The sequence below is a fragment of the Aulostomus chinensis genome, chromosome 5, assembly GCF_037954235.1.
Source record: "Aulostomus chinensis isolate RoL2024-O1b breed Wild chromosome 5, RoL_Achi_v1.0, whole genome shotgun sequence".
Lineage (NCBI taxonomy): Eukaryota > Metazoa > Chordata > Actinopteri > Syngnathiformes > Aulostomidae > Aulostomus > Aulostomus chinensis.
The window spans coordinates 11,111,380-11,126,029 of NC_141324.1; the positions used below are offsets into that span (position 1 = coordinate 11,111,380).

The 14,650-nt window shown below is 45.1% G+C and overlaps 1 protein-coding gene across 10 annotated transcripts in view; it reads right to left on the reverse strand.

The window, feature by feature from the left end:
* LOC147261177 (uncharacterized) overlaps positions 1–14,650 on the reverse strand; it is a 164,700-nt gene that overhangs the window by 90,110 nt on the left and 59,940 nt on the right. For 7 of the 10 annotated variants that reach the window (XM_086203105.1, XM_086203109.1, XM_086203107.1 and 4 more), the window contains exons 3-5: positions 11,851–11,937; positions 8,679–8,753; positions 2,978–3,217 (exon numbers count right to left, since the gene is read on the reverse strand). In XM_086203105.1, coding sequence (XP_086059231.1) covers positions 2,978–3,217; positions 8,679–8,753; positions 11,851–11,937 — 402 coding nt within the window. The remainder of the gene's footprint in view (positions 1–2,977; positions 3,218–8,678; positions 8,754–11,850; positions 11,938–14,650) is intronic. The other 3 variants (XM_086203106.1, XM_086203110.1, XM_086203108.1) reach the window with 3 other exon arrangements.

The following is a 14,650-nucleotide window of genomic DNA, read 5'->3' on the forward strand; positions in this document are numbered from 1 at the left end:
AATGCCGTCTAATCATCTCTACTCCAGCTCGACTCTCTGTCTCACGTCACTGGGTTTCAATGTGGACCCAGAAAAGCAAAACCTGCTGGCCTCATTCATAAATGAATTGGTTGCTGTTTTCTCTGTGTGGCCTCTCAAACTTCACCAGCATCATGAAGCAGAGACGAGACAGGACCATTGCATCTGTATTTAATGTAATGAGGTGTTTATGGGACTACGTCTGTCAACCTGCCATGAAATGACAAACGAGATGTAGCACCCCAAGAGACAGCAGTGGTGCTTCTGGGGGCTGGGACCCCCAAAATGAAAGAGCAACTCCAGGACAAAACCTGAGGTCTCAGCTCCATCCAGAAGAGTTCAGTCTCGGGAACAGCTAGGTCTGGGAGACTGACAGTGGTCTGACGGGTATATACAGAGTATATGTTGCATAGCAGATCTGTGAGGGCCTACAGGACACATCAGAGAGGAGCTAGAGGTCAGGGCGGGAGCTAAAGGTCAGAGAAGAGCTAGAGGTCAGAGCGGAGCTAGAGGTCAGGTCAGGAGCTAAAGGTCAGAGAAGAGCTAGAGATCAGAGCGGAGCTAGAGGTCAGAGCGGGAGCTAATGGTCAGAGAAGAGCTAGAGGTCAGAGCGGAGCTAGAGGTCAGATCGGGAGCTAAAGGTCAGAGAAGAGCTAGAGGTCAGAGCGGAGCAAGAGGTCAGAGCGGGAGCTAAAGGTCAGAGCGGAGCTAGAGGTCAGAGCAGAGCTAGAGGTCAGAGCGGAGCTAGAGGTCAGAGCAGAGCTAGAGGTCAGAGCGGAGCTAGAGGTCTGAGCGGAGCTAGAGGTCAGAGCCGAGCGAGAGGTCAGAGCAGAGCTAGAGGCCTGAGTGGAGCTAGAGGTCAGATCAGGTTCTCGATTCCTGGGGGAGATGGCATGTCGCGTGCTTGACGCCACTCTCCGTGGAGGACATCGAGGACCTCTACGTATTTGGATTCTTGGTTGTGGGGCTTCTCCTCCTCGGACTTAGAGGTGCCCTCACATACGACGAAATTGGCAAGACGACGGCTGCCACCAGATCTGGATCTCCACAACTGACCGTCGTTTACAACGCAATTACTGAGGTTGGCAGAGCGGAGCAACAACAGACCCTTGAACTGAAATGCAGGATGGAGACCATCTTGGAGCAGTTGGCCGCTCTGCAAAGAGGAGAGTGATGTTGAAGACCAGAAATTTAATTTTACAATTTGGATTGAACTTAAAGAGAAGACGGATTGGAATGTGTGCTCCTCTGCCGTAACCCAAACACAGCTTCCTTATCGGCTGCTGAAGGTCGGCCGCCCCATTGTTTATCCTCCAGGAGAACTCCATCTGCCTTGGTGACGTAAATGGCGGGTACTATCTTCCCCTCCCCCGTGTGTTCCTGACCCCTGGTTCTGCCCTCTCCACCTCCCTTGGGGTGGCAGCGCCTGACCTTGGCTGTAGCCTGCCCCGCCCGGGGATTGGCGGTGCTGCTGAGAGCGATGCCTCACTCTCACTTGCCTCCATTGGATCAACGGACTGTTCAAGTTTAGCATACATATACAAAAAATGTATATGTGCTGTTGTTAATTCTGAAGTGTACCATTATTACTTTCAATCTGTAATAATTGTGACTGTTTGTGAGAGCTGTTTCAGGCATTTGAGTGAGGAATTGCAAATTTCGCCCTGGGCTCGATCCCTTGGTGACAATAAAATCTGGTTCTTCTTCTTCTTCTTCTTCTTCTTCTTCTAAAGGTCAGAGAAGAGCTAAAGGTCAAATCGGGAGCTAATGGTCAGATCGGGAGCTAAAGGTCAGAGAAGAGCTAGAGGTCAGAGCGGAGCTAGAGGTCAGAGCGGAGCTAGAGGTCATAGCAGAGCTAGAGGTCAGAGAAGAGCTAGAGGTCAGATCGGGAGCTAGAGGTCAGAGCGGAGCTAGAGGTCAGAGCAGAGGTAGAGGTCAGAGCAGAGGTAGAGGTCAGATCGGGAGCTAATGGTCAGAGAAGAGCTAGAGGTCAGAGCACAGCTAGAGGTCAGATCAGGAACTAGAGGTGAGGGTCAGAGCGGAGCTAGAGGTCAGAGCGGAGCTAGAGGTCATAGCAGAGCTAGAGGTCAGAGAAGAGCTAGAGGTCAGATCGGGAGCTAGAGGTCAGAGCGGAGCTAGAGGTCAGAGCAGAGGTAGAGGTCAGAGCAGAGGTAGAGGTCAGATCTAAAGAGGATGACTGTACAGGAAGTCAAGGCAGTGTTCTGGGACATGATGAGGGAGACTCAATGCCGGAGGAGGAATTTTCCTATTCCTCAGTGATACAATAATTGAATGATTCCTCATAGTCATTCACTCATTGCTGTTTTTTGTAAGCCACAGCCCACAGTTTGCTTTATTCCCACAATAAAGCAGCACATTAACTTTGATACTTTGATTTCTCATTCTCGGCTAAAGTGACTCAGTTCTATTGTTGTTTGTTTGATTGATGCCTACCATTTCAAATGAATCCATCTGAAATAGCCTCAAGCAACTGTAACCTGGAGCAGCAGGTGAAACTCGGGAGCCTGCAGCACGTTGGAGCTTTAATTACGGCTCTTTTTCATATTGCCGTCTTTATGCTGAGAGACGCCAAGTTCCAACTGAACATAAACTCATGTTCAGGTGTGCACAGGAAGAGTAAGCTGTCGTTATTCAGTCCTCCTGTGGGTTTATGTCTATTATTGATCATTTTAAACACTGAAAACCTGAACAAAGTCTGATCTGCCTCCCTCACATGCTGCTGTCACCACTGTTCTGGACTACCCTGAGGTTATTCAGAAGGGAAGGGGTGACACATCTGTCTGTCATGGGTTGTCAAGACAAGAACCAGCCAGCAAGGGCTGCACTTTTTGCATCTACAGTGGCCTCTAGTGGAAAGGCTGTCCTATCTCCTGCCCCCCCCCCCCACGCACACATATATTCCCCACCTAAACTATGCAACCCACTCGAATTCTGATACCTGTAGTGTGATCCAAAGAGTGGATTCCTGTACCACCAGAAGAGAATGGATCGCTGGATTTAAAAGGGACACTTCCACTGGTATTACTGGTACTTTTGGGTTCTGAACCAAACAGGCTTGAACTCTTCTGGCTGTCCATTATGTTGCCCATCCCAGACTGGCTGAGGGGGGAGCTCATACTGGTCTGGAACGGTGGCATATTGGACCCCATGGTCCCGCCCATTCCAGAATGAGAGAATCCTAATGGAGAGAGGACACAGAGATCCATCACCAACCAAAACTCATTGGTCATAATTGAGATACAACATACAAACATGAGAGGAAGCTGCAGGGTCCAGGGATCATTTACAACCCTGCTGAAGCCATGCTGACATGAATCTGCTTCATTTTCTGTGCAGGAATGTTAGGTAACTGACAAACAAAGATGGGATGTAACATTGTAAAAATACCTCTTTGGGTAGATTGTTCAGGTCAGTGCTTAACTATTTATGTATCTGTTAGTTTCCTGTTAGGAACCCTTGACCGTGATGTCACTGGAAGTCCAGAGAGATGTAGACATGGAACACAAGGCCGAGCACAGTCAGCATATCTTTGTTGTTATATTCTTGTTGTTGTCCATTTTTATCCGTATAAAGAAACCCTCAAAGAAAGTAGATTATTCAGTACATCTGCTTCTATTAGGATCTTTTTTTTTTTTTAATTGTCTGCACTACCAATTTCATAAGGAATGTGTATACATTTACCACCAAGTGAGTATACTGAATTTCATCTATGGTAGTAATGATGGCTAAGACTAATTGATGGGTATCGTCATATGATGGGAATGTTATTGCAAGTGGTGCTCTAGCACCCCTGGGGGGGGGGGGGGGGGGGTAACCTCCAGAGGTGTTAAAATGTTTTCACATGGTGAACTTCACATGGCTGAACTGAAGTAGAAGTGTGTGTAGTACTAGTACTGTAGTACTTTCACTGCTTTCATGTGCTTTTAAAAAAAATTGTATAAAACTGCAGTAACTGCTTGGTTTTGGATGCTAAGTGAATAACACCTTGTTTAAACTTGTTTTAAAATGTTTTAGGCCATTAGATCACAAGTGGACAGTGAGAACCATCCTCAACAATACCTGTGTCTAGCATGACCTTCCTAATGTGTTCAGCTGACCACAAGAAACCCTGTACCTCATGGTTGATTGAGATGACTGGCTAATGTTCTCCCGTCATCAGGAGACCAAGAACTGTTTAGCTAGTTAGCTGAGGTTTAGTGTCCTGGAAAGCAATGGCAAACATTACCTCATGTCAGTCGAATGAGACAAGTAATGTATAGCTAACTGATGAAGTGAGTTGATTTGAGGATATTCAGCCATACATTTGTATATTTTGGTGCGCTGAATCCCAAAATAACACCGATTTTCTTTGATCAGGTCAAGTTTTTAAGATATGATAAGTGCACGTTTTGACCCTCAAATAGTACTAATTCAAGAAAAACAAGCCTTCAACCATCATTAGCTTTTGGGTAATGTATAATACTTATTTTCTGAAGTTTGTTAGATAAAATGCTTGCTTTTTGTGAAGCACATTATCCAAAATAAAAGGTAGTAAATAGTAATAAAGGGAGTTAATAACCATTATTTTACAACCCCATATCTCAAAAACGTGACCTGATTGGACAAAATGAGCATGATTTTAGGATTTTGCAGCGCAAACTACCCTAGGATCACCTATCACATGCTTGACCTTTTTTTCTTGGCAGGCCAGTGCAATCGTTGCAACGTAACACTGGCTGGGAGGGGTCAGCAACCATCACTGCCGTGTGTGCCAGGTGCATTGCATGACATAAAAAAGAAATTATATTATATTAAATAGAATGTTAACCATTCCACCCAAGCAAACATGAGGGCCCAGGAGGACTGGTGACAGGATACTGGTGTAACTGGGAATTTGCTGACAGGCGATTCAGCTGTTGCACCTCTAGATAGTGAGCGACCTGACACCAGCAACATCACGTGAAAACTACAGTTCATTTATTCATAGGAGCCAGTAAATACACTAAACCGCCAATTGAATCCAGTGTCTTGTAGCCTAAAATGAATCTCTGAAACCGACAGCTCAGCTGAGGCTCTGACAGGTGAGTGTGACACAGGGATCCAGGCTGCTCTGTGGAGTTACTGGTCATCTGACTCACTCGGAGGTTTAGTTGGTATCCAAGAGACAATCCCAACATACTCAAGTACTGGTGAATTCCTGTGTAACTCTCCTACACATCACGGGAAAATCATGTTTGTGTCTGGTGTTTGAGGCAGACAGAGAGAGATCAGCTGATGGTGGAGAGACATTCAGTCCGGAATAAGGGAGCGAGCCAGCAGCCGGAGATTCTTTCCTCCCGTGGATCAGTCAGAGATGAGCAGGAGAGAGCGACGCACCATCAATGTTTGTTGCTGCCATGATGACTTCATGGGTTTTTCTCCTGATAAGATGTTGTAGTACTACACCATGTTAACACACTTAGCAGTGTGTATTTCTACTTCAACCGTGGACATCAGCTAATGAGGGGCCCCATGGGTCAGGACACGTCCGCTATCACACAACTGACGCCACCACAGTCTTGATGGTGGGTGTGGGAGATGTGCTGGGATGGTCTATCTGGGGGTGGGAGGCGTATTAGGACAGTCCATCGGGTGGAGGGAGACGTGTTGGAATGGTCCATCGGTGGGAGGTGGGAGATGTGCTGGGACAGTCTATAGTGGAGGTGGGAGATGTGTTGGTTGATCCATCAGGAGATGACAACATCTGCTCAGATGGTAATGAAGGTACTGCACGAGGAATGTGCTGTACCAGACCCCAGGCTGCAGCATCCCTGATCCTTCAGTGTTTCAGGCTGTACGATGCTGAAGGACATTAGAAACACTTTCATCAAGTATGACTGGAATGGTGACACATCAGTAGGACGATGACAAACACACCCATTTCTGAATCGAACCAAAATCCCTGTCATGTAACTGCTGTTGCTGTGGGTGCCAGTTTACACACAGTAGTACTGTACTGTGGATCTTCTCTGCAGTGCTGCTATGCAGTGAAACTGGCCGCCACAATGTTTTGAGACAGGGGTTGAGGGGCGAACCCCACTGTTCATTTAGGACATGAACTGAGGTGTGGAGTAACGTGCTTTCAGGTTAAACTGTAGTGTTGTCAACACAAACATTCGCCAAGACCAGAAAAGTCCAGAGATTTGTCATCAGTCTCTTTTGACGATTGAAGTCAACAAGAGTGTCTGAAAGTCAGCAAGTTGGCAGCACTGTGAATGACGTCTTCAATAAGGGTAAGCAGGAAGTCGAGGCCCCATTTGACTTCATATTTGATGAGAAAGACAACATGGATCTTTTCATGTATGAAATAAGTCAGGGATATTAAATGAGTTGGCGCGTGTATGTATGGTTTTGGATGCACGACACAAAGGCAAATAGCCACCCGACCTGCAGTGGAGGGTGATGTCCTCCGTGAACTGCATTCAAAACCGTACACACGCAGAGCTTCTCGTTGATTATCTTGCTTTTCCATGGTGATTAAACAGTTTGAAGAAGTACATGAGTTGTTTTAACAGCTGTATGACGGTGGTTACCAAAATCACTGGTCAAATATTGAATGTGTTTTGACTTCAGGGAACTCCTTCCAGCTGCTTGCTGTGTTGAAATGCTGCTTGTCACGATCCCTGTCTTGTGTCTCTGGTTTTAGTTTAGTCATTTCCTGTCTTATTTTGGAGTCTTGTCTGGTCTTCCTGTCCTCCTTCCTGTGATTACCTTATGTGTCTCACCTGGTTGATTACCACACCTCTGCCTCTGGTCTCAAGTCTCAAGTCTCTGGTCTCCAGTTTCCGGTCTCAAACCGCCAGTCACACGTCTCCGGTCTGAAGTCATCAGCCTCAAGTCACCAGCCTCCCCATCTCAAGTCTCCCCGTCTCAACAACCTGTCTCTTCAATAAACCTCTTCTGTGCACCCTCCCATTCTCCGTCTGCTATTGGGTCTACCTTCCACCACCTTGTTCCATAACACTGCTATTTGCATTGAGAGATTGTGTTAATTTTGTTTTTACTTTCAAAATAATCAGATTTAAATGCATTAAAACGATTAAAATTGGACTGTGAGGCAATAAAATATTGAGTACGGAGTAGATTTGAGCTTGTTAAATTACGGAAAAAGGTTGTAAGCTCCCATTGTACTGGTGTAAACTGCATAGAAAAAAAAGGACAACACACTGGGAAGAAGACATCCAACACAGTCTGGGATAATTAATTATTTTCTAAACTATTTCAGTTGTTCATACTTTATATTTTGTTGTGTAATGTATTTATTGTGATTAATGCTCACAGTTTTGAGCACTTACCATGATTTGTTAGTTAAGCTTTATTTAGAGATGCTAAAGTAGCTTAAATGTTGACCCTCATTTCACGTGTTCAGATATGTACCGAGACTGACGCCACTTTCCACACCAGTGCGGTGCTCTTAACTGTGTTGCAGGTATGTTCTTGAAATTGGTTTTAGTTCTTTGAGTTATCAGCCGTTAGTAGTGATGCTTTGACAGTTAATAGTTGCCATTAGTGCTGAGCAGTTTTATTGATCCTGTGACATTTATTGATAGTTTCCTCAGAGTATCGATTTTTCAGCCGTGAGTATCGATTCATTGAGCCCCATTCCAATCCCCCGTGTCCAGCACTTTGCAGGAAGATCAGTTCTATCTGCCAGGCACTGGTGTAGCTGTAGAGCATTTCTAGTTACCCAGACGACGACGCCTTTCTCATAAGGTTACAGCTGAGACATTCAGGAGAATGGCGGCGAGTATAAAGCCAGCGCCTGCAGGCTTAAACGCAGATGTGTGGGAGCATTTTGGTTCTAGGACAAAAAGGACAGTTCAATTTAGACAAAAGTGTGGCGGTTTGTGAGCTGAGTCACACAAACGTTAAGTACCCTGGAAGTACCACCAACCTGCGAGCCCTCCTAAAACGTCACCACCCGGACAAGGAAATGCCAAATGAGACCTTTCAGAAAAGCATGTAAGTGTAGCGAATCGTATCGCGAGATTATTGTGTCACTGCAGCCCTTGTTGCCATATTAACATCTTGGCTAGCGGAATAATTTCAAACAAGTAACTAAGCTTGAGCCGAACTATGTATGCATACATACAGTTTTGGTCTCACCCTGACAGCCAGAAAAGAGCATTCAACCTGACCATGGAATAAAAGACATTGGAGTGTCTGCTGACATTGAATAGTTCAATGTTGTCATTATCTGTTACAAAATCCAATCTTTCCTCATTGTTCATTGTATTATTGACTAATATTGGAGCGATTTCTGGCTTGTAGCAAAAAAAACAAAAAACACATGCAGGAGTGTGTCGAGTGCATTAATCTGGGTTTATAGTCACAACAGGTTACAAACTGGTCAGAAGCTGATCTCTGGAGGTTAGCGCTCCTGGAGGTGTTTGCTCCTGGAATGTTCGTTGTGTTACTGTATATATCCTTGTATAATCAGAATTATCTGCTATTCCAAAACAACAAAACCAGAAATGAATTCTGTTTCAATGATTTTTGATGAATTGTACATGAGAAAATGACACTGTCTCCTGAAGCTGGTTGAGATAATCAGTGAATCCTGCGATGAGATAAAAGAACACAACTGAATCTGTTCAGAGAAAGTGAGGAAGTCAGTGGACCTAGAAATGAGTCAGTTGTGCTGCTGTCCTTGGTCTTCTGTCCCCACTGATCTGACAGTCCACCCATCACAGGACCTGGGAGACAGACAGACATAGAAAGACAGACATAAATGGATAGAAACAAACAGACAGAGAAAGACAGACAGACAAACATGCAAACACCCAGACAGACACAGACAGACTTTGAATTGGATCCTTTAAGAGGGACTGTAGAAGCTCAATATTCAGGTGATGGTGGTACAGTAAATATTTTATCATCTTATTTATTGTCCATCCATGTTCTCCCTCTTCTCCTGTTAAGGGTGGTGGGGGTGGAGCCGATCCCAGCAGCCTTCCCCCTGGACAGGTCACCAGTCCATGGCAGGGCCAACACATAGAGACAGACAACCATTGGCTCTCCCAGCCACGCCTACGGTCAATTTAGAGTCTGAATTAACCTGGTCCCCTCTTGATGTCTTTGGACTATGGAGGAAGCTGGAGTACCAGAGAGAACCCAGCAGGAACAGGGAGAACATGGAGACTCACCCAGAAAGACCCCGTGCTGCAGCCGGGGCTCCACCCACAACCTTCTTGCTGGGGGGCCACAGTGAGGACCACTGCTCCACCGGGCCGCCTTATTTATTGTTTAGTTGGAAAATGTCTGTAGAAAAATGTAGAAGACCTCCATGATTTAACTTCTGGGGTCAGACTGCTGGGATCAGGCCACCAGCCAGAGACATTGTGAACCCCTGAGACAGCAAATACAGGAACTCTGAGCAGCATCTTGGTAGATGATATTCACCTTGTTGACGTTGGATTTCATGCGTCTGCGTCAATTAGAACAATCACAGTTCGTAACATGCCAGAATGTCTTTCTCATGACGAGCAAATGTATTGAGGCTAATGTTCATCTAATGACCTTCAGCCTCAAGCAGGGTCGTGGAGAGCAGAAGACCTCATACACTGACCTCTGGACTTAAAATTAGAAACACACAGCCGTATGGACACTGAGGAACTCAACCAGATCTACATCTCATCTGCTTAACTATTATTGACAATTATTGTCATGGTGCAACTCCGTGCTGGAGAATAAATACAGACATTTCACGAACATAACGCATTCATTCACGCACATGCATTCATTTAAACTGATAATCTTGGACGATGTGATGTACACACCATTTGCCATTACGTCTTCACATGTGCCAGCAAATTAACATCTTTTATTGTGAAGGAGTGGTGTTTGATAATAAGCAGCCTTATTGTTTCTTGTTGGAATGGCGTTGTTTGTGTTTGTTGACCTAACTTTGTTAGCGGTGCATAAACTCTGGGGAATCACGGGGAATTTGTTCAAGATATTAAACGTCATTGCGCATTTAACATCATGTATGCTATAGCATAACTTTGCATTGATGCATTGTTAAACAGATGCAGAGTTACTCACCTAGCAAGGGGCTTCGTGCTGTCCCACTGGCAAACAAGACGTGGTGCACACACTCCCCTATTTCATTGGGCCAGTATGGGAGGGGTTCCACTGCACCATAGAAGCGCAGGGGAGAAATGGGAGATTTTGGGAATGCGTGCATTTAATTGTGATTCTGTATCCTTTGATACTTTCTGGTGTTGTAACACTCTTTTTACCATGCATTTAAAATATATTGTGTTTATGGTATTGTCTAAGTCCTATATCTGGGGCTGGGTGTTGTATGTTCAGCAGTACATGTCATAATCAGACTAAGAACATTCATTGTCAGCTATTGACAGTTATATCAGTTATAAACTCTTGGTATAGCCAAACTAACTGTTCACTTGTAAATATTGCATATCTGCAAATAGTTTTATCTGTCGCTTATTTGAAAAGTTTTTCTGTATTATAATTATTATTCTTTATTTTTCTTTCTTTCCCTCAATTTTTTTAAAATAATGATAATGTTTTGGGGCTGCACGGTGATGCAGTGGTCAGCACTGTGGCCTCACAGCAAGAAGGTTCCGGGTTCGAGTCCCGGCTCGGGCGTGGGATCTTTCTGGGTGAGTCTCCATGTTCTCCCTGTACCTGTGTGGGTTCTCTCTGGTACTCCAGCTTCCTCCCACAGTCCAAAGACATCAATTTGGGGACTAGGCTGATTGATTCTCTAAATTGGCCGTAGGTATGAATGTGAGTGTGAATGGTTGTTCGTCTCTGTATGTTGGCCCTGCGATGGACTGGCGACCTGTCCAGGGGGAACCCCGCCTCTCGCCCGTTGATGCTGGGAAAGGCTCCACCCCCCCGCGACCCTTACTAGTAAGGAATAAGCGGAAGATGATGATGGATGGCTCTGTAAATCCTTGCACATCACCATTTTTGGAATAAATCAGAGTTTTAGCCCTCCACCCTCATGTCTGGCGACCTTTCTTGCTGCCTCAAACACCGTGCAACTTAAAAATTATTATTATTATTATATCATTTTCATGTATCAGTGTTTGGAGGCTTCATATTGATTTGTATAGATAGGTTCTACGAACACACATTCATTTGTGCTGTGGGCTTTATATATAGATATAGATATATAGACAAACACATGCACCACACGCACACACATCTATCTATCTATCCATCTATATCTATCTATCTATCTATCTATCTATCTATCTATCTATCTATCATCCATCTATCCATCTATCTATCCATTTATCTATCTATCCATCGTCTATCTATCTATCCATCTATCTATCTATCCATCTATCATCCATCTATCTATCCATCATCTATCCATTTATCTATCTATCCATCGTCTATCTATCTATCCATCTATCTATCCATCTATCTATCATCTCTCTATCTATCCATCATCTATCCATCTATCTATCTATCTATCATCCATCTATCTATCCATCATCTATCCATCTATCTATCTATCATCTATCCATCATCTATCTATTTTCTATCCATGTATCTATCTATCATCTATCTATTTATCTATCCATCATCTATCTTCTATCCATCTTTCTATCTATCATCTATCTATTTATCTATCATCTATCTATCCATCTATCATCTATCTATCTATCTATCTATCTATCTATCTATCTATCTATCTATCTATATCCCAAACACATGCATCACACACACGCAGATGTGCGTGTTGCATGTGCTCATCTGGTGACACTCAATATACTGGAGTGCTACGCAGCAGAAGCCACTGCCCCTCCTCACCAGACAGGTAGTCGGCGCTAAAGGCAGGCTGTCCAGGTGGGTCCTGCCGTCCCCCTGATAGCATCATTGATGACATCACCCCAGGACCTAAAGGAGATAAAAGCAGATCATATCTCCATTATCACCAAGCAGCAGTTGCAGTAGTAGTTTGGGCTGGCTCTAAGGAAGGATTTTTTTTTCTTAAAAAAAAGAATTGATAGTGCTTGTCATATTCGTATGACCAAGTGTCACAAATATTCCCCGCTTTGTCTCCCTCATGGGCTGGACTGAACCTGGTTGCACGCACTCCTAGCTAAACACATGCTTCCCAGCACCTTGATGATTGCTAGTGATGTTCGTCTAAGCAGTGATGGCCTAGCCACTGGTGGTGCTAGTGCTGGTAGTGGTAGCAGTGCACATTCGTGACAAGTCCCTCATAATGTGCCTGAAACTGATGAAATAGGTGGCTTGAGGGAGGAGCAGGCTATTAACATCAACCAGAAGCAGAGATTGAGGCACTCTTCTACCAACTCAGAGTTGGTTGGAGATAGAGTCAGCCAGAGGGTTACACATTTTTAACAATCAGACAAGCACACACAACATGTTACTGAAGGGTCTATCACCATGGTAACACAGTAGGAGAATGATATCATCTGTGGTTTCTTTGACTATATTTGCTAAAGGCAGATGTGACATTGTATGTGTGTGTTTGACACTCGCAGGACATACAACACGCACACACACACAAACACACATATAAGAACTAATATATATTGCCTGACCAGTCCAGCCAGCACCAACCTGCCACTGCTGCTTCACTCTTCTCCTTTGCTCCTCTGAGCGAGGATGAGGTCTCCAGACTTCTCCTGAGCTCAAAACCTACAACTTGTCATCTCGATCCAATACGCACCAGCATCCTGCAGACCATTTTGCCCACTATCAAACCTGCAGTCACACACATTGTCAATTCCTCCCTGGAAACTGGCATTTTTCCTGCTACTTTTAAGCAAGCCCGTGTCACCCCACTGCTCAAAAAGGCTAATCTCAACCCCGCCAAGGTTGAAAACTACAGGCCAGTATCACTTCTGCCATTCCTGTCAAAAATACTGGAGCGCTCAGTATTTAACCAGGTCTCTGAACATCTGCGGAACAACAACCTACTTGACTCTTTTCAGTCCGGCTTCAGGTGTGACCACTCCACTGAGACTGCACTCAGTCCTCAGTCCTGTCAGTCACTGAGTCACTGAAACGAGCTCGAGCTGCTGGTCAGTGCTCTGTCCTACTTCTGCTGGACCTGTCTGCTGCCTTCGACACGGTGAACCATCAGATTCTCCTCTCCACACTCTCTGAGCTCGGCATATCTGGTTCTGCCTTGTTGTGGTTCAAGTCCTACCTCACAGGCAGATCCTTAAGAGTGTCATGGCGAGGAAAGGTGTCTAGGCCACATGGCCTATCGACTGGGGTTCCTCAAGGGTCAGTGCTTGGTCCCCTTCTCTTCTCTCTATACACCACCTCACTTGGTGCAGTGATCCGCTCCCATGGCTTCTCCTACCACTGTCATGCTGACGACACTCAGCTTCTCCTCTCTTTTCCACCTGATGACAGAACGGTCTCAGATCGTATATCAGCGTGTCTGGCTGATATCTTCACATGGATGAAGGAACGCCACCTTCAACTGAATCTGTCTAAGACTGAACTTATGGTCTTTCCAGCTTGTCCATCTGTTCAGCCTCAGGTCAGTGTCCAACTTGACTCGAGCCTACTTGTGCCCACAAAGTCAGCCAGAAACCTGGGTGTCATGATTGATGACCAGCTGACCTTTAAGGTTCATGTGGCCTCAGTTTCTCGGTCTTGCCGTTATGCCCTCTACAACATCAGGAAGATCAGACCCTTCCTGACCCAACAGACCACACAGCTTCTGGTTCAGGCTCTTGTCATCTCACGCATTGACTACTGCAACTCTCTTCTGACAGGCCTCCCTGCATGCTCATTCAAGCCTCTGCAGATGATCCAGAATGCAGCAGCACGTCTGGTCTTCAACCAGCCCAAAAGGGCACATGTCACCCCGCTGCTGGTTTCTTTTCACTGGCTTCCAGTGGCAGCCAGGATCAAATTCAAGGCACTTCTCTTGGCTTACAAAACAATCACAAGAACGTCTCCAGCCTACCTGGAATCCCTGATCCAGGTCTACTCTCCTTCTAGCCCACTACGCTCTGCATGGGAAAGACGCCTGGTGCTTCCAGCCCAGTGCTGCTCCAAATCTCTAGCCAGACTCTTCTCTTCTGTTGTTCCCAAACAGAACTACTGAACTCTGTGTGTTCTGCTGAGTCCCTTTCTACTTTTAAGAGACAATTGAAGACTCAATTGTTCAGAGAGCACCGAGGCACTGAACCTGACTCTTCTCCTCTTTGTCCTGTGGGGTAGAATAAGTCAGAGGGTCCAAGACCCAGCACTTAGTGATTATGTAGCACTAACTGTGTTGTGTGATGTTGTATGTTTGTCAAAATTAAAAAAAAAGGGAGGGGGGGGCGACACTTCTTCTGCCACTAGATGGCAATACCTGTGACCAAATCACAACTGAAGCACTTTTGCGCTTCCTATGGGTTTTTCCTTAAGTCTGAATTCTTGCTTGTGTTGTACGTTGCTTTGGACAAAAGCGTCTGCTAAATGAAATTGTAGAATATATTAATCCCATTGAGAGGGGATACATGCAGAGAATGTGGGACCTATGGATACTTCGCAATCTAGGCTAATAAAGAAACAACTGTGAGCCCAGTGTTCCAACATCAAACTAAAACTGAACATAAATGAAAACTACTGT